Genomic DNA, 26,835 nt, shown 5'->3' with positions numbered 1-26,835 from the left:
CATTGGGTTGAAAAGATAATTTCTAGCCATGGACATTCCCCTGCCTAGTTGACCCTGCTGTGTAGGTATACAAGGTGTCCTGCACTTTTTGGAGGGCAAACAGTGCTTGTTGTTAATGTCATAGCTTTACTGGAGCCCCTTAACTTGTTCTTAGGTTCATTTTCAAAATTCTTTGGATTTTGTGTCTTTTGCGTAGCACCTAACAATGCTTAGCTCTTTCAGCTGTGCAAATCCGTATTTCATAGTAGCACTATTTTTTTTTAAAATTCAGTATCATATGGCAGCATGCTCATTGTTTCCTAATGAGACACATGGATGGCAGCAATACATTCCACGTTTTTTTGTCTGTGTTAAAAATTGTTTTTCCTCTTTTCTGTTCCTAAAAGGAGAAAAAAAATGAGGGTAAGTAGTTGATAAACAGAAGAACTGGGTCAAAAGTTTTCATACCTTTTAATAAATTACAGAGAGAAATGGGAAAATTTTGGCTCCTCTACTTCATGCATGGTGGGTTTTATTAGATGACCTATGGCATACATATGTAGAGAGCATGTCTTTAAATTTCTTTTTGTTTAAATAATGTTGGAATATCAAACTGCTAAATAGCTGGAATAATCTGTATTTATGATTCTCTCTCTGATAGGCAGTTCCATATTCCAGGGAGTTCAAACAGAAATATGACTATTTCCGGAAGAAGTTAAAGAAACCAGTGAGTAGAAAAAGCTGCTTTGTGTTGGAATCAATTATGCTATGTCTGGGAGAAACAACAGACTACCCCAAGCATAGATACAGCATGGTGTTGTATCTTGCTATAACATACTTGCCAATTTTTCTTGATTGTGCTACTTCTAAAGGGTTACGTAGGAACCAAAAAAATGAAGAAAAGTTTGAATTTTATTGATTTCTCAACAAAAACATTTACAAATCTTTAAGACTCACAGTTTTCTATATGAATGCAAAATCAAAGTAATGAGCGAGCAGGGAAGTAGCAATGATTCACTGTTTCCCATTGCAACTGAGACCAATTGGTATGTTAGTTTACAAGCCTTTAGGTTGAAAATAGGCTTGAGGATTGGTATTTTCCTTCATCTTCAACAATGGACTTTGAAGGGCAGAGCTGGACCAAGTTGGCAGAGCAGAGCCTACAGTTGTGCTATATCTGGCACAAGCTTCTAGAGTTCTTGTTCTGTGGAAAAAAAGTATTTTCAGTAACATCTTTAACGTAAGAGAGCATTCAGTATTAGCTTGCATGTGATATTGACTCATAATTAACAGTAAACAGCCTTGGCAACACCAACTATAATTTGAAGAGGGACTTGCAAATGTCTTTACCTGTTTGTTGATAGCTCATTGAATTTTCACCCTGAGTTTGACCAGCGATTGCACACAATAAGCACTTTAGTTGTCAGGAAACAGCAAACCTTCTGAAACAGTTGTTTTAAGTCAATTTTATCTGGAAAACTATACATGGCTGTAACAGTCATGTTTATCTGTTCATCCAGTCTTCTTTCTGCAAATTCTTAACTCGATTCTCTTCTGTCTTTTCTGAATCTAGCTCCCTGGGCTAAATCATAATGGGCGTTAGCTCCCTCCTATTTAGACAGAACTTCTAAAACATTTTGGCAGCCCAATTCTCTTTTGTTTATTATCTTTGCAATTCAGTTCTGTTGTGTGTATGGTACTGTAGGTGTTCTTGTTGTGAAACTGTTCTGGCCTTTACAGATATGTGAGTAAAGCAGTTGCGTAAATCTTGTGCATTTGTTACCATTTTAAGCTAAAATGCCCTTAAAATAGAGCATAGTAATATCAGTTGTTTTCTCAGGGGTTTTTCTGTTTGTTTGTTACTTTTCTTGTTGTTTTCATTGTTTTGTCAAATATCATAGCAATCTCTGAACCACTGTACTGGAACTTACCTAGTTCACCATATGCTATGAACCTGTAGACCTGGGGAGCACTGGAAAACAAAAATAAGGGGAAACTTTATACATCAGATGTCTAATCTGTCATTTAGTTGTTACCACTGGTCGCTAATTTGTCTGAAGGCTTATTTATTGAGACTAACAAGTATAATATCATCTCCTTTCACATAGGCTGATATACCAAACAGATTTGAGATGAAGCTACACAGAAATAATATTTTTGAGGAGTCCTACAGAAGAATCATGTCTGTGAAGAGACCTGATGTACTAAAAGCCAGGCTTTGGATTGAATTTGAGTCAGAAAAAGGACTTGACTATGGAGGTGTGGCCAGAGAATGGTTTTTTCTCTTGTCCAAGGAGATGTTTAACCCTTATTATGGTCTCTTTGAATATTCAGCAACGTAAGTGTTCATTAAAATATTTCCATTCATAAGGGATATACATGAAATTTTGCATAAGAGGCAAAGATACACTAGAAAGTAGTTAGATCATCCTTCATGGTGCATCAGTATGCACTCTTACCAGTCAAATCTCTCCGTTCTGTACTATCATTTCTTACTTGCTTTTCAGAGAACCTTTCAAATTGTCATTGAAATCTCATAAACCATTTTCATTATTAAGACAATATTGAGTGTTGCCTTACTTGGAGCAAAACTGCAATTTTTGAGGCTAGTAATAGTGAAAGAAGTGGTCAGACAAAAGATTCTTTTTATGTCCTCCCATTACAGCATAAAACACCTGCTGTCCAGAATTATAGTGCTCCTTTATAATTAGCTTACAAAACAGCTTCTCATTTACATTTCAGTAGTTACACAGCAGTGGCCTAACATAAGTTTAAATTTGTTTTTGTCCAATTTTAAAACCTGTGAGCAATCCATTAGTGTAAATGAGAGAGCAAGTCTCTTGCTTAAATTACATTTGTTTTAATATGCTGTAATTCCACATTGTGTACTACAGTGAGGATGGATTTCTTAATTGCAGACAGTAGTTTTGATGTTTTTATGTCAATATCAAGCTCACTCCTTTCTCTAATAAGTGTTGAATAGATTGTAAAGTAGATGAACAAAGACTGCATAATGAGAGTTTTCTCACATTTGTGTCTCAGAAAAGACACGTTCTACTGTTGAAGGGAAACACAACTTAAACAACGTTGACTAGCGCAGAATGCCTGTGTGTTAATAGAGTTCACTGGATAAACCTTTGTTTTGAAATATTTCCACTTATGGGATATAGGTCACTGTAGATATTTTAAATATAATGTTACTTCATTTTAGGTTCAGAAATCTAACTAGTTATTTTAAGATATAAGAAAAAAAATTCCTTAAAACCCCTCTATCTTTCTTCACAGATTAAGAATAAACTGCAAATTAAAAATACTGCTTTTACACTAATGTCTTATTGTGACACACACTTTCACACGAGTCTCAATGCTTTGTTACCCAGTTAAAAGATCTTAGTTCTTTGACGGCTTTTTCCAATATCCTAGGGGTTAAGCTTATTTCAGAGATGGTCTCTAGTAAGTGCAGTTTAAGATGCTAGTAAGAAAACGTTCTTTATCCTAGTACGGTTGGACCATGGGCCTATACTTAATTCCTCTTCAGTACCTTCAGATATTTCAAGAACTAAAAGCAACTACTGCAAAAGAGAACCCTAAAATTTTAAGCCCTGAAATTTGGCTGGAAAGAGTGAATAATCTAGCCCAGCAGAAAGCAGAAGAGAGAGCTTAGCTGAAATTCTCATTCCACTGAAGCTGATGGCAAAATTCTACTGTTTTCAATGATGCCAGGCTTTTATCCTTTGAAGAAGTTAGCACAGCCCTCTTACACTTGCTACAGGTGGAATCCTGTTACCCCACAAGCAGGAGTTTTAGTTACCTTTGTCAAATAATCATTATGGTCGTAGCAAGACAGTTTTGATTAGGTCAGCCTACCCACAAGCTGTCAGATACTTCTATTGAGGAACACATGGATAAATTACATTGTTACACTCTAGCAAAAATTAACAGGAAATGGCCCTAAGCTCAAATTATTTATTAACATATCTGAATATCTGGTTATTTAAAGACTTGGTTATTTAGATTTATTTTTTTTCTTTCCCCAAAAAAGGGACAACTATACACTTCAGATTAATCCTAATTCAGGTCTTTGTAACGAAGATCATCTGTCGTATTTCACATTTATTGGTCGGGTTGCTGGTCTGGCAGTATATCATGGGAAGCTATTGGATGGTGAGTTATTACACTGTATGGCTATGCTACTGTTACTGGATTTTTATTAAATGAAATAAATCACTTCAATAATTCATATGCTTTGGAGTGTAGTAGTTCTGGAGACAAAGTCTGAGAGAAAGTAATGGAACTGGAACTGTTGGAAATTGCATTCCTGATGTGAATGGTGATTCAAAAATTATAGTGTCTTACTCAACAAATACGTTTCATATAAAGTTTTGCTCCTTTCTCCACTGGTGTTAGAACTGCAGCATCAGCATTGCTAAATAATCACTGTCCCTAAAGGAAAATCACTAAATTTATATCGGCCATTTCCATGCAAACCTGCAGCCAAAGCAGTTGTGTGGGTGTCAATTGCAGCATTTTGATCTGTAAAATTATTACTGAATGATTTAATGAGAAAATATGATTTCTGTCAAACTTTGAAATCCCACAATAAGCAAGCAAGCAAACATTATAAACTGACTACATTTTATTTAGCAATAGCGCAGCACATTAGAAGAGGAAGCTCACCGTCCTGTTTTTCTAGCATCTCCTTTGAGAGAAGAATGGCAATTTTAAATGGATTAGGGTACCTTGAGCTCAATTCCCCAGCTTCTGTGTCTCTCTACCATTAATGTTATGGTGTTTAATGGCATATGGTAATTAATGTCATAATTCTTGTAATTGAAAAATTGGACTTTCTGTGTCTCACTAAAAAAATGAGCCTGCTGTGTTAACTCGAGCAGTTACAGCACTGTTACTTTCAGGAGGTTTCTTTCTTGCTGGCACACTAGGAAATATCATGGTGTATTATCCTTGAGCAGTCATATCTTTACATAAGGTGAAAATGCAGAACAGTGGAGGTAACACTCTTCCCTCTCTTTTAGGCTTCTTCATCAGACCTTTTTACAAGATGATGCTGGGAAAACCAATAACTCTGAAAGACATGGAGTCAGTGGTAAGATAACATTTAAGCTGTATCAGCATTAGCAATTACATGTTTTTTTCCTCTGGGGAAATTTATAAGAGCTGACAATTCCAGTAAACTGCATGGTGGAAAACATAAGGTCATAGTTGCAATAACTTTAGAAACATATGTATGTACTTTTTTAATAAAACAAATTTTCCCTGCTAGGACAGCTGTTTTAGTACCAATGCACTAACAGTGATGAGAGGGAGAAGGGAAGAGACATGAGTAAGCCAGTAAGAAACGCAACATAAGATGTCTAATTATAGTTTCAGATTTTCCACTGCGTCAGCTTTCTCGCTGTTACAAGGAGTACCACCAAGCCCTACAGCTTTCTTGTCATGCTGTGGAGCAGGAAGAGGGGAATGCAAGGGCTTAGTTCTGACCTGGAAACATGGGACGTTGCCCACAGTGCTGGAAGGAGAAAGGGTTGTCAAATGATAGACAGTTCTGTCCAAAATATACTTAATGGATGCAGCACAACTTATGCCCTTATATCCGTTTTGGTTTTGTTCCCCGCACCTCTACTTTGACACCTTCAACGTTAATTGCAACCAAGTACTTTTGTGTTTGGCACTCCTTGGGAGAAAAACAAATTGTTTTACAAGTTAGTAATCTCTAGCTTGGTATTGTAAAATGAAGGACAACATTAAATAGGATCCCGCAGATGCCCGTTCTAGATGTGTAGTGTACCAGTAGTGAAACACAGTACATTTCAGATATGTACAATAGCTAAATACAAATGGTTTCCATTAAGTTAGCAGGATGATATTTGGTTTTGTCTTTTTAACCTTTTGAGGTCTGTCCAGTTTTTCCACTGCTATGGATTTTGGAGAACCTTGGAGCTGTTACTTTTCCCCTTTCTAACGTCTTCCTCTGTTACCCATTATACAGAATAGTTTATCTGGATAAGACTGCTCCAGGTTGCCTTTGTAGGACTTGGTTGTGAGCCTGGCTACTCACATCCTGCACTTTCCTAAGACTGTCTTCAACAGCAACGTCAGTTGACTCCCAAGCCCAGCACAGAGGCAAAATTACAGTCGATGAGATGGCTTGAGCTCAAGTACAAGCTTAAACCCAAGCTCATGAGATGCATACCCAGAAGGTTCTTAAAAGGAAGTTCAGGCTCTTGTGTTCCTACAAGTAGTTGGGAAACCTTTTCCTCTTATTCTTAGCTCTACAATAGCTGTTCTTGGTCTTGTCAAAAGTATACTCAGTATGAGAAGAATAAAACGCAGTTTACTCTTTTTGATGTTTTAGAGTTTTACAGACTTTCAGTTACTGACACAAATGCTGGTTCAAGTGCTTAATCTCTCCTCTAGCTCCCACTATCTCATAGTCACCAAATTTTGGCAGGTCATTCTTCTCTTGAAGCATACATGAGTAAATAATGTTTTAACTTTATTTTGAAATTAATGTTTTTGGCTCTCTTGCTTGGAAATATTTAGTGATAGCTATACAGACTTTTTTTCCTTCTTTTTTTCTTGGGTCAGTCTTCAATTATGAACCTAATACATGATGAAGATACAACCCTTTCAGGAAATTAGAGGGGTCTTTTATTCAGCAAACTTCAAGGCTTTTAATAATAGCAATGCAATCAGTTATTGTATAATATATTATCGATGTAATGAAGTGGTATATAAATTGTGTTGAAAAGAATGTACAGTTTTATCAAGAAGACATTTTCTAACCAATTATTTCACAGCACTATATACATATTTACCAAATAGATATGTAGAGCCAATTTATTGTGTTGTATAATAATGCAATTACAAGTCAATTAAGAAAAGTTACATGAATCTAAAAATATAGCATCTAAGAAAAATGCATATGAATAAAGTAATCCACCTTACCCTGCTTTACAGTAGCTGTGCAAATAAATGAGTTCTGATCTTTCCAGTCCCTTTGGAGTTCTAGTTTTAGATGTTTTTATTTGTTCAATTTGAAGTTAAACTCTACATTTAATGTTCACATTTTCAAACTTCGTTTAATTATAATCCGCTGTAGGATAGCGAATACTACAACTCTTTGAAGTGGATCCTAGAAAATGACCCTACAGAGCTGGATCTCATGTTTTGCATAGATGAGGAAAACTTTGGACAGGTATGTAAATGTTATCCCAAAAGTCCGTATTTCCATCTTATTATTGGTTATCACCAAAAAGTAATTAAATACTGAGCACTGTCTCATGGTTGTGAACTTGATCAGGACTGTTGAATGTTAATGATCAGTATAGGCAGGCTATGAATATTAACTTCTCTTTCTTCCTGAACTGGCTAAGACTGGGGATGCCAAAGAAGGAAATGATGTTCTTGTCAGTGAGCAATATGACATCTTCGTGAAAAGCAGTACTTGAAGCTGAGTAAAATACTTGCTAAGATGAGTAGTAAAGGTGTTACACAGTCCATCTTAGAAAATAGTCTCAGCTTGGGACTGTTTGGGATTTTATAGGTTGAAGATGTTCTCAAAGGACAAAGTGGTAGAATTATAATCAGTGAAGTGCTTTGTTTATAGTGTCTTTTATATAATGCAAGCAGATGATACAACAAAAGCAAGCATGCCTATTTAAAAAAGGTTCACAATCTGTGGATAACTTTCCCCGTTACAAATGAAAAATGTTAGATACATGTTTAACAATTGAGAAGTGAGTAGGTGGGAATATCATTCATTAGCCACTAAGTCATAACTCATTTTGTCAGAAGAAGCTGTAAGAACAGCTTATGGTACAGTTTGTCTTGGATTTACAGTCCAGAGAATCCTATTAAAACAAACTTCAGAGATCTGTATCAGTTTCTGGGTGGAAATAACTTGGGTACAGATAAATGTCTTGTATATAAGTATATGTGTTACATTTAATTTGAGGACTTGAAGGCAAATAAATCATGAGTTTACTTACATGAGCTTGGAACTTACTTGCCTACCATGATTGGGGGTTTTTTTAATTTATTTACAAGCTGTGGAGCCTGAACCATTTTGTAATGCACGCACACAAGTAAGGACTAAAACATACTGATTTTGTACAATATTGGGACTTAATAATACCTACCTGTGTCTCTTAAATTAATTTGCTTATAGGCTTTTATGCCCTTTTTTAGTGTCTTCACTTCATTGAACTCTTAGACCTAGATATCTTGGCTCCAGGTACCACTGGTATTGTGGACCACAGTGCCTTTTTTAAAAGCTGACTTCAAAATTTCAAAACATATGCACACAATGTACTGTCAAGAACATTCTGATCCACTTCTCAGTGCTTATTACTTCTTTCCTAAAGCAACATAAGTTTATCAGTTACATGGAAAATTAGGGAGAACATTAAAGCCACAGGATGAAAAGTTTTTGTAATACACTGGGTTGTTTATTGGTAATTTTCATTCTCTTCTGTTCTGTAACGAGTTAGCTTCAACTTATTGATAGCCTTTCACTGCCAGCTTACACTTCTGCTGGCAGAAGTTTGTTCTCTGACTCAAAACATGAATCAACTTACTTGGAGATACTTTCTGTTCTTCTCCTAACTCTTTAATACCTCAAATAGCTAATTCTGGCATTGTCAGCAAGATTGATTTTTGTTTAATTTACAATAGATGCATCTGATTCCAGAAGAGATTAATCTTTTAGATGCCATTCTTCAGCAGGTCAGCACTGTATAGGCAAGAAGCGGATCACTGCTAAAGTGTGGCGCATAATTAAAAAAAGTTGCAGACTGTCTGGGAGTGTTTATGCTCTCAGGGAAACTTTTCAAACTGGTGTTAGAAATAGCTGCAGCTTGAGGCTCACTGGTTCATTTCTTCGTTTATCTTTTTATTAAATCACTCCCTGTGTTGTTTCTGTATATCATGGGTACAAAGTAATGAATGGCATTTATGATTTCTTTTGTCTTGAACATAACATTTTATCATGTTCTTACAGTATGTGTGTGGGGTTTTGGGAAGTTCTCTTGATATAATTGTACGAGTACATGAGGCAGGCTTTATCCTCTTTAAAGAAAATATATTGGGGGGGGGAGTGGAATAAAGACATCAAAAACATCTGTCTTGCTGTTCTTGAAATTTCTACTCCTCTTCTTACCCCCAGAGTTTTTCTTCATAATATGGCAGGTATTTATAGTTTTAGAGATTTACGTCTTTATTGATGTAGGAATCCACAGGATGATGCTGCAGCCATGCAGGTGTTACGGTTCTGCACTCCGAGTATGCCTTGGCTCAAGTTGGAGGGACCCCTAATGAGTAACCAGCTTCATGTGCTCATTTAGTGCCCAGTTTATTAACAGAAATAACAGTTCTTGTTCTAATTATCGTAATGTAAATTCCAGGTGTTGAGCTGATATCACAGTCTTCCTGTATCTCAGAGGGAAAAGGCAGTTTTGGCTAGCTCTACAGCAGTAGTGATGAATGAATTTGAAGTTCTCTTGGCTAACTTCTGTTTCAACTTAGATTTAAGCTCACCGAGTTACAGACAAATGCCAATAGTAGTAGATACAATAATATTGTTTCCATCATACTGCTGGTGAGATGCAAAATTGCCGGGACAAATTTTATCGAAGAAAAACCTGAATAAGCTCAGTAGGACAAGGACAGGATATGCTATAGTGAGGAGGAATTTATCTAGCTAGAGATTGAAACATCTTACCAGTCCAAATGCGTATAGGATGCTTTCCAGCAATGCAGCAGTTATGGCAAATACTGACTACATTGGCTTTTTCTGCATGTACCACTGGCCATTGCCAGCGCTGTGGGGACTACTAGAAGTCAAGGGACCCTAACTCACTTTGGCACTTGTTTCGCCTCATCTACTGCTAAACTGCTGAAACTTTATGATAAAGTGCCCTTGGGAACCTGTGTAGGAGATGATACTGCTTCCACAAGGACATTGTGTACATAAGAGGGCGATGTTTGCATTGCTATAAGCTTCTATATTTATTTATACTTCATTTATCACCAAAACCTTTCCTGGAGTTAGAGGAAAACAAGCAACCTCTAATAAATCTTATCTTCTTATTACCCTTCCTTACTTAATAATCAAAAATACAGTTTCGGTAGTTCTCACAAGTCAGTAAGAAATACAAAGTAGGTATTTTCAACGTGTAAAGGATGGAGAGCTACCTTCAAAAAGCAGAGAAAGAGAAGGTCTGTATTCCTCTGAAGTTCTTAATGGCTCTGAAATACTATTTCCCAAAACCACTGTATCTTCTGGTGGGCAGGAAGAAACAAGCACCAAAAAGCCTTCTGTTTGTGCCATCATGTCTGTGATCTTCATAACTTTATCCTATTCAACTTTGACAGTATAGCAGACCTTTTCCTTATTAGTTCTGGACTGTCTTCCCCAGTCTTTATGGAACAAATAAACTACTGTTTCAGAGGTGTGTAGGTTCCCTATTAATTACTTCTCCTTAATAGTATAGTCATCTTTTTTTTCCAATACAGTAATAGGTATATTTATTCAAACAGACCTATTGTACTGTTTTTCTCCTTCTTGAGGCATTCAGTGTTAATCCAGTCCTGAAAAGAGCTTTCCAGTCTTCTCCTTTTACAGCTCCATTTATTAGCTAATGAATTTACTGTCTTACTGTTACTCAACCACAACATCTGATCTAATTATTAAAGATTAGTAACAGCTTTAAAAATAGGCTTGGTTGAATGTGGGTGCAGAGAGTCACGTCTTGGTTGCTTCCACTGGAACCATGGTTTTGACGTGATGGAACAAGTTGACTGGAACAGAGTGACGACTTACAAGCAACAAAGTACTTGACTTTCCTTCTCTCCTACCCCAAGCACGCATGCTTTACAAGAAATTAATCCAGTCTTGTGCCTATGCTGTATGTAAACACCAGGATCTGCAGCCAGAAAAATGCTTCTTCAGAGCTGCAGCTATGGAGCATAGTGTGGTAACAATTTTGTGTGGGCACTAACTGATAAAAGCTACCAACTTCTAGCTTTCCTGGTACCTACCAAGCATTAATTCTGTGAATTCCTACTCATAAATCACTTTCTTCAGAAATAAATACATTATTTGGACTTGCTGTAGTTTCTTGTGAACTGTAATGAATTTGTTTTTTTTCAATCTTATACTCCACGGTGACACCACCCTTAGCAAATTTGTGCTTAACCATTTCTGTAATCTGTTTTTCTACTTTTCGGCTTTTTTATGAAACAGTTTCTCTGTGGATTTTAAGTAATCCTTTTTTTGCAAGCATTTTGAAAAATTAGAAGGCATTTCTCTACCCTTATTAAAATGGAATGTATGTTTTCTTTACCCAAATGAACCTGCTGTTCTGGACTAAAAACCCTTAGCAAATTTGTGCTTAACCATTTCTGTAATCTGTTTTTCTACTTTTCGGCTTTTTTATGAAACAGTTTCTCTGTGGATTTTAAGTAATCCTTTTTTTGCAAGCATTTTGAAAAATTAGAAGGCATTTCTCTACCCTTATTAAAATGGAATGTATGTTTTCTTTACCCAAATGAACCTGCTGTTCTGGACTAAATGTTTGCTTTTGAATGGTTTGCTCACTTGCTAATGACAAGAATTCATTCTTATAAGTGATCATATAATAATTTATTCCTAATGATGCCATCTTTAAATGTGGAATGCTTTGATGTCTCATTAGCTATTATGGCATAATAATTTTCTGATACTACTTGTAAAATGCTGCTCAAGGAGAGTGGATTTTGTGAGAAATGTGTCCTGAAATAATGTCATGTTGTGTTTTGTTTTTTTTCTTTTGAAATACAGACATATCAAGTCGACCTGAAGCCAAATGGGTCAGAAATCATGGTAACAAATGAAAACAAAAGGGAATATATTGAGTATGTATACATTTACGGAATTTATCCTGAGTGTAAGAAAGCACAGTTGCACTTGTCTTGGAATTACCCTACTGCAATTACTGTCATTTGTACTACAATAGATCATTAGAGATCCTTTTAAAAGAAAATCTTATTGTTAACATAGTTTGTTTATACCCTAATCCTTAGAAAGTTTGAATTTTAACCTTTACTGTTCTATGAATTCCATTTATCAGGGGAGTCCGTGATGTAATAGGAAACTATTTTCTTGATGGGTAGGCATGAGGAACATTCAAGAAGGGATGGGATTGCTCTGAATGACAGACATCTGCATCTAAATTACTCAATGAAAAGAAGTGGCACCTCTTGGATGCAATACTTGTCATGTTAAAGTAGGCATACGACTTTTGCCCAGTTTCATGCCTGCTTCTCTCTATTGCCGAAGTGCCTAGGGTAACTAGCTGTGCTTTGTAGATCTCCAAAGTAGTGATGAATTTCCACCCTAGGACTTACAGTTTTTCCTGATGAACTGCTAGGTCGCAGAATACAAATCAAGAATGAGTGCAGATCTGAGTGCTAAACTGGATCTAGAAAAAATAATGAAAATAGGATGTCTGTACAATTTATCAAGTTCATATTTGCTTGGCATTGTGGTTTTCATTCAAGGAAGAACTCAGGAACTCTAAACATTTAAGCATTCCTCTAAGAGGAGAACTTTGTACTTGTTTGTTAATCTCATTTGCAATGTTGTGTTACAGTGATTTGGCTGTAATGGTGGAACAATACAAAATTTCTGCTTTTATGATGTTTTTTTTGTTACTTTGTGTGTGACTTTGCACTGTCAGCTCTAATTTTTTAGGTATATCTTTTTTTTTTTTCAGTTTTCAGATAGAAAATATTAGACATCATAAACTTTTTTTTATCTCCATCACCTCAGTACAGTGCAGAAATGAAAAGCTCTTTGTAAAATGTGTGGGCCAAAATTCAGAACTGAGTTAGGTTTACATCTAGGTAATTCTTTCATGGCTAGTCACAGTATTTTTATAACTTTAGCGTCAATACTTGTGTGCTCTGATTTGGAAATGATTAATGCAACTTAAAATTTTTCAAACATTTTCCCCCAGAATTCCATTATGATAGAACTATTCTAGTTGTTATACTTAAAAAAAAAAACAACCACAAAAAAAAACCACCCCAACCAAACCACCAAATTGCAAGCATAGTCACAAATGTAATTTTATTTTTGTCTCTGTGTCTTAACAATACACCCAAATGATGCTTTCTCATGCATATGTAGTGCTTATGGGATATCATGTAGATAATGAAGAATCATTGTCTAATAGAAAATCTGGTGTTTTGTTTGCATTATTTTATTATGTAATGCTTATTGCAGAAATGAAGGAAAATAGATAAACTGACTAAATAGCTGCTAATTAAAAATCAATGTTATTTCTTTAAGCATTATGAGAAAATCACACTAGGAATTTTCTAGTAACCGTCAGATGAACAGTATCTAATGCTGTAAATGCCTTCTTTGAAAATTCAGTTTACGTACCATTGGCCAATATAAGAACAAAAATAGAGAAAATTAAATTAACTGCTTGGTTTTCCCAAAATGCCCACATAGGAAACGTGCTTCTCCAAAGTGTGGCTCAAAGCACCTAAGTTAAAATGAGACAGAAAGTGCTCTCCAGCGTGGCCATCATCCTGTTACCCTTCTCTGCTAGCTACACAGACCAGATCTATGATGTCAGTACCAGCGTTGCTATCAAAAATTGGCCAAATCTAAACGGGCTGTTTAGGTTTAACTTTAAGCTTCCTCTGTTTCCCTGCCTACCAGTGTGTAAAATAATAAATTCATTTATACTTGCTGCATTTTTAATCAGTGCCTCTTCAAAGGGGAGAAAGCCTTGTAATTGCTATATTCATGCAAATTAGTAATGAAACGTGCTTCAGTAGGAAAGGAATTGGATTTCTAAAGCATTATTCTAGAACCTGTGAGGTATTTATGCTGTAGGTGGTTAGCATTGAAGCCTTTTTGCCGTGTTCATCCTTGAGTTAATCTCCATAGGAACGAAATGGTGAATGTCACATCGTCTCATAGTGTTACCTTGAAAAGTTCTCGGTGATGTAGAAAAGTCATAGCTATAAAACATGGAAGTGTATGTGTAGAGTTTGTGTTGCATGCTAAAATGAAAATATATATACTATAACTTGTTCGTAGTCACTGATTTTTTTCAACATTTCAATCAGTCACCCAAGATAAATTTGAACAATTAACAAAAAGCTGCTCGGTTTCCTTAATATCAGAGTGTGGTTGAGAGATGGCTGAAGTTGTGAATGAGAAACTGAAACTATTAGGGTTGCTAAAATCTCTAAACACTTAGTTTGCAGTTTTCTAATGAGTGTGCTTACGTCTTTCTGTTTATCTACTATAGCCTGGTCATCCAATGGAGGTTTGTAAACAGAGTTCAAAAACAAATGAATGCTTTTTTGGAGGTAAGGTTCTTCAGCTGCTTTTTTTTTCCACAAAATAATTTTTTTTTAATGCAGACAGTTCTTATACATCAGTGTCTGCGTTAAGGGAGTGGGGAGCTTTGCGTAACTGCACAAGTTCTGGAATGCTTGTGTTTTATGATTTCAGTTTTACCTCGTATAAGAATATATAATCTTTCCCTTCTGAGAATAAGGCTATTCTCTTTCAAGCTTAAATTATTTGAGCTTGAAATAATTCAGTAATTAATTTTTTAAGTTATGGACTCATATTTCAACAACTGTGTATTTCATTTTCTAAACCCTTCCTCGTCCTCTGTTGTTTACTTAGGTTCCCTGAAGCCAAAAATCCTGTTAGATAAAGTCAATTTTACGTGGTATGAGAATTTTAACTTTGCTTTGCTTTCCTTTATGAATTCACAGAACTTCTTCCTATTGATCTGATTAAAATTTTTGATGAAAATGAACTAGAGGTGAGTTTGTTTAACTGATATCCAGAGACAACAGATCAGTAATGCTCATCACAAAAAGATGCGTTATGTTCTAGGCTCATCATTCATTACTTACTCATTGTAAGTGACTTTGCAGACAAAGATGTTTTGCTTATAGTGGGGAAATGAGATTTTTCTCCCTAATTAATAAATCTATTGATCACATAAAAGCACAAAAAATTGTAATTATTCAGCGAGGTGGTTGAGTATGTGCATATAAAAGCATGTACGTAGCTTACTGAATTAATGCCATTATGCCTACGCCAGTCGTATTTTGAGCAACATACCATAAAAGATGCTGTCGCACAAAGCATACGTATGTCACAGTGTGCAGTGTTTCTCCAGTAAAATGAAATGTTCTATGAGAATTCTCCTGAAGAGAAGCTCAGCTCTCCGTTACGCCTGCATTTATATTTGCACTGCTTAGCTGTTCAAAAGGTCAGACAACAGAGGGAAAATGTAACCTTGTTTTTCTGATAAAGTGTACAGGATAACACAATACCATTTTCAATTAACACTGTAACAATTTACTTCCATTTGTAGTTACTGATGTGTGGCCTTGGCGATGTTGATGTTAATGACTGGAGACAACATACAATCTACAAAAATGGTTACTGCCCAAATCATCCCGTTATCCAGTGGTTCTGGAAGGTAATGCTGTTTACCACATTTGGCTTCTCTGACTATTCCTAAAAGTGAAAGCTCCTGTATTGTTTTGCAGAGTCTGTTATGAAATCTTTTTCTTCATGAAAACTGCTGAAGATTACATCTGTGTATGTTGGAAATGACAGCTGTGGTACTCATTAGAGACTCTACTAGAAATAGACCCAAGATAGGAAGTCCAGATCTTTGGATCCATCTAAAGTGTCTGGCAGTATTTGTCAAGTAAAATACTTTTATGAAAAGTGTATGTCCCCAGAAAAGCTACTAAAATACTTTTTCCCACAATAGTCGTAGATTTTTCAAAGGGGTGTCTGTTTTTCTTAAAAATAGTGGAATCTTACAGCTTCGTGTAACTTTGTTTCTGGGTTTCCTATATCATTTTCATGACCATAGGTGGTATACACAAAGACTATGTACTTGTATCAGTCCAAATGGTGACCTGGTCCCAAAGGGCTTGACTCCAAGGTCCTGCTGTAGTGCAACACTGATCTGATTTTCTGTGAACCTTTGCGGTCTCTCTGTCTGATCTTCAAGGCTTTTCTGTCATCTCTGTTTCTCTACTCCCCCTCTCGGGCGTATTTTCAATTGCAGTGCACCCACTGTGCCCCATACCTCCGGGCAGGTACGGGCTGCCGATCATACCGAAGGCAGGCCACCTCTTGCAGGTGAATAGCACTTGTAGCTCCCAGCTGCTGCCAGAGCAATGTCTCATTGTTGTGGCCCAGTGGCAGCTGGAAAAGGATGCTCTGTATTTAATCAGAGAAGACCTGGTACGTGACCTGTATCACATCTTTCAGTTATATGTCTATTACAGTCTAATAATAATTTACTCAGGTTTTGTTTTGGTTTTTGACAATGGTATCTACAGCTGTGAAAGTGAAAAGACCGTGACTGTGTGTGTTTGTCAATAGGCCGTTTTACTGATGGATGCTGAAAAGCGGATTCGATTACTGCAGTTTGTTACTGGGACGTCACGTGTGCCTATGAATGGATTTGCTGAACTTTATGGTGAGCTTCCTTTCAACTGCCCGCAGATTATGCTCACCTCTAGAATGGCTGTACAGACCGCTCCTGAACATGAATGAGGAAACCTGGGCACGATTGAAATTTAGTCATAGCCAGCCTTTGACCCCCACGTAGGAATTCTCCTTCTGGATGCCAAGAGCACTGGCACATTGAGAAGGAGTGAAGTTCTGTACACCATGGGGTGTTACGTAGATGCTCCCCTAGCTCCCACAGAAAAAATTTCGTCTGTCAACGGGAATAATATTCATGTCATCTGAAGAAGAGGAGAATGCATGTTTAACCAAGCACTTTAATTTTTCAGTGTTAATGTCTGAGCTTACTTCTTTTGCATTATACATACTCTACGCAAAGGCAGTTAGATAAACTTAACAAGCTAACGAGACTTGGAAATAAGCAAACACATTCCTATTTCCTTTAATGTAGTTTTAAGTAAGAGAGTTTCAACCAGGTATTTTGTACCAGCTGAAATATCTAGCCTACAATGCAGGCAAACATTTAATTTTTAAAATAATATTTAGGGTAGTCTCTGTAGTGTCCAGCAATTTATATTTCATATGATTTTCATTTTCAACCAGGTTCAAATGGTCCTCAGCTGTTTACAATAGAGCAATGGGGAAGTCCTGATAAACTGCCCAGAGCTCACACATGGTAAGTCATAGAAGCATAAAATTGTATAGCTTTTCTGTATTGTTACACTGCCAAGAAAGGGGGAAACTGATGACTCTGCTTATCTCTAACATATTTTAGCTCTGGATCATACAGCTTTTTATAAACTGGGATACTCTGAAACCTACACACGTGTTTCTGTGTATGTGTAGGTATGTATTTAACAGGCAAAGAACAGTTAGCATTTATCTGCTGACACCCAGCTGCAGAATGTAACATGCAAAATTCCAGGAGGTAGCAGGGCTCAACTTCAGCACGGTGCCATTGCCTCTTACTGTTTCTAAACAACGCTTGTTTTGCCTTCTCACGGACGTGTGAAAGGCTGTGTTAATAGAATAAGTAGGTGTAAGTGTTCTGCAATAAATGCAGGTAAATGAATCCAAAATAAACTCTTTCCATCATGGCCTTTCTGATAAAGACTTTTTAATGCTATTTTATTGTATTCCAAGCAACCCTTTCAACTCAGGACTTTTCTTCTAGTAACTGCTTGCATGTTAAAGAGAAGAGATAGCTTTCCCCACTTTATTTTATACTACATTTGAAGAAATTGCTACCCATATATACCAAATGTTAACTATAATTTTTGAAGCCACATAGTAGCCTGCAAATTGCTTTAAGCACTGGCCAATTAAACTGACATTCAGACAAAATGGAAGTAATTTGAATCCCTTCTGCTAGAAGACTTTTCCCCATATCAAATACATAAGAATCTGGTCATGTAAGGTACTTGCAACACGATCCAAATCGGAGCACGTGAAGCACAGCACAGAAAGTGTACTGAATGCTTAAATGTTGTGCTGAGTTTGGGAGTAGGATCCTCAGTGCCTGCTGGGGATAGTCCCAAGAGCTTACAGATTGTCATCATGTCCGTCTCGCTGGCTGAGCACCCTTGTTCAGGTTGCAGTCCATTCCACCACAAACACCTAATGGCTTCCCAGTGCCTTTCACGTTAGGAAAACTTTATAATCCCCCCACAATTTCCCAGGAAATGACAAGCAAACATTACAGGTAAGGGTACGTTGTCACAGAGAAGTCCAATGACTCCTTGATCATACCGCAGAGTAGTAGCAAAGGCAGGATGGGAGCAGTATCCATTTCGTGGTTCCTGTCAAAACTGGGATAGGGAAAAACAGCAAGAGGAATTACATCTTACGCTACAGTAATTTTTCTATGAATGTTAAAACATAGGCTCTGTTCTTTTCTGTTCGGTCAGTCTGAAGGCTTTGAAAAATACAGGATAGGCAATAAACTGTCCAAGAGAGACTGTTAAAAGGGTAACAGGAGTTTAACAGGGCATACTGGAAAGAAAAACAGTGCCTCACCTTGTAAGGCTAATAGTATTCATGGCCACCTTTTATATGTCTTAGAAATTTATCATCTCTTCCTCTTTCCTTCTGGAAAACTAAGAAATTGAAGGATATCTGAGTTGGAAAAGCAAGACTACCACTTGTACAAATAGGGGTTGATGCTTTCCCCCCTGCCCCCCCTTCGCGCTGTGATTCTACTTCAGGTATCACCACGCTGCAGGCAGCTTTTACCCTCACCATCATTTTCCCTTTCTCCTTTTCCATGATTTTATTTTTTCCTCATCCTAGTAAGTGGGTGCAATGAACTGCAGATGGTCTGATGTAACAAAACATAGCCACAGAAAGCTGTGCTACATAAAGGCCATAAATTGTTGGACAATTCACTAAAACTGTGAAGTCATAGTCCAGCTGACTTAATTTAATCCCAGTTAATAGAATTTGCAAATGTTGAAAGCATTCAATACAAGTCTTTGTCTTGCTCTGTTGCATATCAAGAATATGGCTTTTTTAAGGTAACTTAAAAGTGTGCTGTATAGGAAAATTAATTTTTAGAACGTTAGTCCAGAATGGTGATCTTTCCATAAAAATAATCATTCTATAGGATAAAAAGGTTTATTTAAAAAAAAAAAAACAACAACAAAGCCAAAAACACATTCCAAAGTAACCCGTCCTCTTTATGTTTCAATTATCTGTTAGATTTTTACAGGACCTTTTCAAGACCTTCTTTTGGATGTTTCTTCTTCTTTTCCCCCAGAGGGTAAACAGTCTGTCCTATAAATTCAGAACATCTTCGCTGAGGCTTAGGAAACTAGCCTTTTGACAAAGAGGAAATGTTTTCAGTCAACTAAATGGGGGGGCTGTTGGGTTTTTTTCCTTTCCTAAGTGGTTTTTAACAAGTTCCCGCTTTCAGCTCTGAAAAGAAAGGAGGCACATGGTTATTTCTGTAAACTCACTTTGGTACAGGCAGGGTTGGCTTCAGACGCTACCTGCAGGGAACACGAGCATTCGTGAGGTTTGCAAAGGACACTGTGGAGATTGCCCCCATTTGGACAGCAAGATATATCCTTTGTTAAGGCCCCCAAATTATTTAACATTTTCTATTTCTTTAAAATTATGTGTATTTTTCAATGGACTATTAAATGATTCTTTTCCTTCTAAATTTCAGCTTTAATCGCCTAGACTTACCTCTTTATGAATCTTTTGAAGATTTGCGAGAGAAGCTACTTATGGCAGTTGAAAATGCTCAAGGATTTGAAGGAGTGGATTAAAACATCGACTTTTTTCCCCCTTCAAGCAAGTTCTGCTTGCACTTTTGCATTTGCCTAATGGACTCTGAGTGATTATGGCAGAACAGTTGCACAGCGTTGCTTCATGGAGCAAACCCTTCGACAGCGCAGTTGCCTGAATCCAGAAGTTTGAACTGTGTAGTCTGTGGGTGGCTCTTCTGATGTTTCCACAGCAGATTACCAACTGCTTAACATGAACTCTGATCACATTTCAGCAGGACTTACTCTATTTATGTTGTGCCTCTGTAGGCAAAGCCCTTAATAAATATTTTACATAATTTCTAATGACAATGAATGGAATTAATCATTTTACAGGTATAGTATTACAACTCATGTTTACTTTTTAATTGATTTAGACATTTTCAGATTTTATTTCATTACAATTAAATACCATATACTTGGAAAAATGAGCATTTTTCTTAATTTCATACCAGACTTGATGCCAGTGTCATTTTTTTCAAAGCACATTTTGAGCCTTGTGTTCCCAAACCATTAAGAAAGTAGGTAGGAGAAAGCTATGTTGGAAATTTTCTCTACATGGGCTATATATATTGAGAGCAACTCTTTTCATTGAGCACATAAATATTTTTCTGTATCCAGAAGTATGGACTGGATGTTGCATTTTTGTATAAATACTAGAATAGTTATGAGTCAAGGGAGAATCATAACATAGCATGCCAAATCTCATGTTCAATAAAGAAATTGCCTCATTATTGGTAATATTTACATGTACTATAAAGCATTTTGGGGTAGGGTTGGCATTAATCATTTTAGGAAAGTATGCTTAACCCTGTCATTATCTTTGTATAGCGATTCTTTTATTATCCTTTCCTCTTAGCTGTTTGCAATGGAGGCATTTTGAATGAAACCCGGCACTGTGTGATTTGGCACTATGGAAAACAGACCTGTTTTGTCTCCTATTTGTATGCATTTGCTAATGATATCTAAATAACAATGGTTTTTTTTGTTTGTTTCTAACTGCACCAACTCTAAAGGCACTTTATGTAACACATGGAAGTCATATCTGTTTTTTTATCATAAACATTAATCTCACTGCACATGTCTTTCTGGTGCAATATCTATCAATTGTGAATTTGGCTGCTGCTGATGTATAAAAGAAAAAAAACAAACAGATGTAGAGCTGAGCCTGCAGACATGTTCCTCAGCAATTGTTTTTGTGATTTATTTTTTACTTAATCACAAAGATTTATTTAATATACACTGCTATCTAATCAATTTTGTTACCTATGACGTTGCATGCTTAAACTATAATGTCCGAGTTGCATCTCTTTTGTGATGGATTAAAAGTGAAAGATTTGTGTTTGATCCACTGAAGTTAAATGGTTACAATACTACTAGAGTAGGTTTGAGGGTATGGCTTCAGCAATTTAATGTTCAGTTTTGTAAGTTTTGCCCACATACTTACCTCTATGTAGGCTTTTTCCCCCAAGAACCCATTTAATGCTTATGAAGCAAGATGACACCACATGCCAAAACAGTTTCACCTCATTGCCAACAGCTTTTTTAGCCCTGCTCTTGCCCCCTCCCCAACGCCTGCTGGCAAGTACAATCTACATCTGAGAATGAAGAGACATACTGCAGAAACTTTAATATAGTAATACTTCAGCTGAAAAGGCTACTGGAAAGAAGCCTTAATGCTAATAACATTCAGCAAATGGTTGTGTGCTAGCAAAAAGTTTGAAGCACCAACAGATGCATGAGGAAAGGTAGTCTATTATTTGAACACAGGTTAAGATTCATTTTTTATTAAGTTTCCTGACATTCCTTTCTGACCTCTTACATTGGATGAGCAAGCTTGAACATGAGAAATGGGCTGCATCTGAGTAGGTAGAGAAACACTGTACCAATTGTTTAGCTGTGGGAAGGAGTGCAGGGAAGGTAGAGAGGATGAGGTAAATCCAGGTATTTCCACTGACCTTCAGTGTGTTAAGCACAGCTGGCCTTAACACAGACTCCCATGAGGGAAGTGTCATGCTCCAAAATTTGTTTTCTTTCTGTCTTAACCTGGAGGATTTTTGGTGTGGTTGGAGGCTCTGTTCACGTCCGATGCCATGTATCAGAGCCTTAAGAACTCCTGAGACTTTTTTGGTTGTGGAACTGAAATGTAATCTCATGTATAGATGAAGGCTGTGACCTAGTAGTAGCACAGCTGAGGCAGAACCAGAAGTCAGGTTGCATTTAAGAATCTGCCATTCTCTGGTTTGGTCCCTCATCTTGATTTGGTCCCTTCCCTCCTCTCAACTTCTAAAACAGGTTTACTTGTCTATATCAAAGCCCTTTCAGCTATCTAGAACTACATAGTGACATCTGACTAGAAGGGAAATTTTTATTGTTTGGATTCTTTTTCTTTTTTTTAAAGAAAATTTAGAATGACTTTGCTTAACATCTTTTCAGATCCACTTACCTCACAAACTGACACACCAAAAGCATTCACTGGGTATTAAAATAGTGAGGTGAATTCTACTGTATGAATTGTAATTAATGTGCATTTGGACTGTTGTAGTTTAGAGAAGGGGTTTTCATTTTTAGGAAACAGTTTATTAATAATTATTAATATTAAAAGAAAGCCCTTGACTCCCTCAAGGTATGCCATTAGAGTGGCAGCTTTGAGTGCAGCACATAAAGAGACCTGACCTAACTCAGGCAGCATTGACAATGAAGCCCAACATGCAGTGCCCTGATAGACTTGTACAGATCATGCTGAAATTTGTGCTATTTATTTTGGCTTTCTTGCGATTAATGCAAATTGCTAAATAAATGCTATTTGTGCTTCTTGTGCCCTAGACTGCAACCACAGCTCTCACCTGCATTGCAAACCTACCATCACTGTAGAGCTGATGCAGTACCATACGGCTATCCAAGTTAGCTTTTGTTTTGGAACCAGTTTGCTCAACACTCCATGAAGGTGTTACTCCTAACAGCCCAGGTGAACAGAATAGTAAGCCAGCACATCATTACTTTTTGTTACCCGAGTTAGCTATGCTATTAGGACACAGCACCATGGTTTGCCTTTAGAGATGCACTACAGCTCCCTTCACTATGGAACTGAAACTGTCCTTTTCTTGTTGGGGTCCATAAGTAATCCAGAGTCAGTGTTCACAAATGAACAAGACTAGCTGTAGGATAAGCCAAGGGGAATTGCTCAGCCCAGTCCCTTTGCTGCACAAAGCTTTTGTTACAGGTATCAGAAGCCTTCCTGGTAGCTAGAACTATCAGGCTGTTACTGACAGGCTTGGCACCACAGTAGTTACAGGGACATAAGCCCCTGTTAAAATGTACTATACCCACGCAACTCAGATTCTGTTATTGGTGGCCACATTGGTGGCTAAACCCTTGGCAGATACACCCCTCTCATCAGTCAAAAAGTTAAGATATTCTATGCTATGACAAAACCCAGGAAGTTACCCTTCAGTTTTGCAATGAACTATATGGGGCTAAGTAAATGGTGTTAGCTCTGCAGAGGAAATGGATTTTCTTCTGCAGGGCTCAGCCATAGTGCTGTTACTGAAATCCTAAGCTGGATTCCAGACTTTCCATCTAGGAGTCCTGGAGCTCCTGATGCTACATTTGAAGGAATCTTTCTAGGAAAAGAGGGAGCTAAATGTTTAGCTTTACTTAAAACATCTAAAACACAAAGCAACTAACACTCCAGTTGGGCTTGTACCATAGTATTGTGCCTTTCTTAACGCAGTACTCTTGCATACCAACAATTTAACCCATTCACCACAAAATGGCCCAACAGTATTCTAAAAGGTTCTATTCAGCTACTTTTTTTGGCTAATAAATGGTAATCATAAAGGTGGTACCTAAACCCATTACTTGTTTGCTTTTAAGAAGCCTTAAGGCAAATAATTCATAACAATTTTAGTCACAATACAGAATACAGGGTCTGCAGCTGTCGCCTCCTGTTCACATTAAGGCTTATAGATCTGTGCCTTGTAAGGTTGCAGTTAACATACAGCATACTGATCACATTAACTCCCACTTGCATGCCTAGCTGCTGGAAACTGCTGCTTTTTATCTTTCAGTCCAAACGTAACAACAACCCACTCTGTTACCACAAGATTTATCTTATTTCTGTCTCTCTCATGCTGACCTCTCCCTCTGTAAATTCTGAGTGAAAGGAGCACAAGTGCCATGCTAGTGTGACATGTGTGCTGATAAATTAGCAGAGGATGCTGCTGTAAGTACTAACCACGCAGTTAGCACCTGTCCCGCACCCCAAGGGATGCACTGCAGTTGTCATGTGCTCAGCCCTGTCAAACTGGTAATCATGACTGCAGCATTCAGCAGTAAACTGTTCCCGATGCTTTGGGTGAAGCATTTTATATGACACTAAAGGGCCGAGAATTGTGAAAACAAGGGAGCAGAAGCTGGATAGTTAGACTGCACTTCTAAGAGTTAAAAATAAGTGATCGTACCCATGTGATTGCGAAGGCTAATTATCAGTATATATAGTAGAAAAAACCATAGATTTCCAGATTTGACATCTTAAAATTACATTAATTTTCTTATGTTTTTACTAAAAACTTTTCCTTTTGTATGTAAAATTACAACAACAAAGAAAAAACCCTACAGTCTTCACCCATGTGTTATGATGTTGCACTAAGAAGTAATGCGTATTTGAAATGCACAGGAAACTTATAAAACTGGAATCTAACCATATTAATGTTACATACTCATCAGGTCTGTCACAGTGCACCTAGAACCCTATTAGATACCACCAATGCAAACCATATTTAGTCATATGTCTATCGATGCACACTTCTGATGATCTGTTTGTCCACATTTATCCTCCACTTACATGTTGGGGTTTTTTCCTTTTCTATATTAATTTCTTAGACCTTGCTTTTTTTTCCCCCTCCTCTTAATTTTTTAATGTGTAGCTGTAAAAATATAAACAGTATACATCCGCTACAATAGTACATATGTTGCATTTTTGTACTTCAACCCATTCTATTGGATTTAAAGAGGCTCGTGAGCCGCCTGTCTCCACTGCAGATTTGTCACAATCATGCAGTAGCGAATAGGTTACAATTCTCAAAACCCAAATGGAAAACTCCAGAAAATGATGAAAACTGAGATTATTAATATTGCCAAACATGCAAAAGTGTCAAACATTCCAGATTAAATTCACACTGTTTAATAATTTTTTTTTGTAAAATCACCTCATACTAGAAGGCTATTCAAAATTATGCTAAACTACCTTAAAATTGATTTTAAAAGTACTGCTTATAAATAATGCTCATTTTCATAATTAATACAGCTTTAAACTGTGGTTGGATTTGATACACTGTGGGGAAATGATTTGTTTATGGACAAAAGTCATTTTTTCCATTTATTTTCTGAGGAGCAGTGAAAGAAATTGTAGTTTGTTTTCCTGACAGCAAAAGCTCAATGTGACAAAACGAAGTTGTTGTAATGAAATGATGCAACTTAATTAAATATTTAATAAAGAATTATGGAAGCTACAGCATTTTATACTTCAAATATATTTTTTGTCTAACCGGAGCTTTGTTTTGTTTTGTTAAAAAAAAAAAATGCCGTAAGGTCACAATTTGCAGGAAGGCTTTCACAACCTGGGATGTGGTTGGGGGAGCCTATATGTAAGTCACATCTGCACCCAAATGATTTTCAAGTGGTTAAACACACCACCCACATATTTCAGCTTCTGTAAAAGCAGCTCCCAAGTTTTTCCCCAGGATCCTCACTGCGTTCATCAAAAAGTAATGTGTATAATGTTTTCAGCTGAATAAGAATGTATCCCTAAGAAAAGTTTACAGTGGATACTGGTCACTGGTGCACAGAAGGCATGATCCAAGATAACTTTTCTCTATAAGGATCTGAACAATTAATCTAAGGTTAGTGATTATGCACTGTTCTCTAAAGAACTGTCACTAGATAAAATACAAAAATTGCACCTCTCCCAACTTCTTATTGGTATCTCCTCTGTTCCGTTATCATTTCTAATACAAGAACTGTAATACTCCAGACTTCCATGAGAAGTTCTGTTCTTTAATTATCCAATTCTGCAGTGACCATACGAAGCAGCACGCTTACAAACTTTTCCTGTTTAAGCCGTATCTGAAATAAGTGTGAATGTTCTATCATTTTTATTGCATATATTCTATGTTTACAGAATTTTCCACAGCCCACAATAATGTATGTGCTACAAACAAAATACCCTACTTGCACCAAATTCGACAAAAGTTCAGTTTAACAATGCAAGTCTACACGTCAGTAAATTTGTCCTGATTTTCAGTGTTAGAGTTCTGATGTTGTAGTACTAAGAACAACTTCTTATTAACAGCAATGGAACTAATGTTGCCTTTTCTGTTAATCAGTGTGAATGCCTAACTTAAAACACACAAAAAACCCAACAACAACAAAAGCAAACACACACACACAAAAAAAAACCCAAACCTAACCAAAAAAACCCCAACAAAAACACCACGTTATATTTCTGACTTAACAGCTCACTTTAGGAATACAGTACATTCCTCCTCAGCTAATATCAGTGCTTGAGAGTGTTGCAGATGGACTAAATTATCTGTTAGTCTTAAATATAGAATCACTATGTATCAAATTGTCTCCTGGCTTTTGAGCTTCACATGAAGCACAGCCTACATTCAGCATTGATCTGACTTGGACTACTACACACCAAGGGTCATGTAGCATACTCTTGCAGCTACCTTCAGCTGCAATTTGCTGAAGAAAAGAAAAAAAGGAAGGGGGGGAAAAAAAAAAGCACACCTCCACGCACCCCCCCCACCATCCACTAAGTGAACAGGAGTCCCGGAACTGGAAGAGGAACAAGGGCGGCCGAGGCGACTAGGCAAAAAAGAAACCTCTTAACACGACCCAGAAACATCACCTACCATCAGAAACACTGTTCAACTTATCAACCGATGTGAATACCTGTTGTGAATCAAGTTACTAGGAGCTCACTAATGCTGCCATATGACTTCCTAAAGACACTAAACCCCTAAACAACTTGGCCTATTAAGCTTT

The 26,835-nt window shown here is 37.0% G+C and overlaps 1 protein-coding gene and 1 long non-coding RNA gene across 6 annotated transcripts in view; one reads left to right on the top strand and one right to left on the bottom strand.

Moving 5' to 3' along the window:
* Positions 1 to 26,555, top strand: part of NEDD4L (neural precursor cell expressed, developmentally down-regulated 4-like, E3 ubiquitin protein ligase) — a 168,033-nt gene extending 141,478 nt beyond the window's left edge. For 3 of the 5 annotated variants that reach the window (XM_009274734.2, XM_009274735.2, XM_009274733.2), the window contains 6 exons: positions 641 to 706; positions 2,088 to 2,317; positions 4,022 to 4,143; positions 5,013 to 5,083; positions 7,100 to 7,195; positions 11,819 to 13,855. In XM_009274734.2, coding sequence (XP_009273009.1) covers positions 641 to 706; positions 2,088 to 2,317; positions 4,022 to 4,143; positions 5,013 to 5,083; positions 7,100 to 7,195; positions 11,819 to 12,001 — 768 coding nt within the window. In that variant the 3' untranslated portion in view covers positions 12,002 to 13,855. Of the gene's footprint in view, positions 1 to 640; positions 707 to 2,087; positions 2,318 to 4,021; positions 4,144 to 5,012; positions 5,084 to 7,099; positions 7,196 to 11,818; positions 13,856 to 14,309; positions 14,371 to 14,777; positions 14,838 to 15,398; positions 15,507 to 16,429; positions 16,527 to 17,119; positions 17,193 to 19,682 lie in introns of those variants that run through there. The other 2 variants (XM_009274737.1, XM_009274736.1) reach the window with 1 other exon arrangement.
* On the bottom strand, positions 17,206 to 19,785 carry LOC103895205. Its single transcript, XR_657353.2, has 3 exons — positions 19,703 to 19,785; positions 19,471 to 19,503; positions 17,206 to 18,324 (listed from the first exon to the last, which is right to left on the bottom strand). It is a non-coding gene; the product is annotated as an uncharacterized LOC103895205 (long non-coding RNA).
* Positions 26,556 to 26,835: the final 280 nt, after the last annotated feature.

The sequence above is a fragment of the Aptenodytes forsteri genome, unplaced genomic scaffold, assembly GCF_000699145.1.
Source record: "Aptenodytes forsteri isolate BGI_AS27 unplaced genomic scaffold, ASM69914v1 Scaffold112, whole genome shotgun sequence".
In the NCBI taxonomy this organism is placed as follows: domain Eukaryota; kingdom Metazoa; phylum Chordata; class Aves; order Sphenisciformes; family Spheniscidae; genus Aptenodytes; species Aptenodytes forsteri.
The sequence above is the reverse complement of the archived record's forward strand: the minus strand, read 5'-3'. Positions and strand labels throughout refer to the sequence as shown.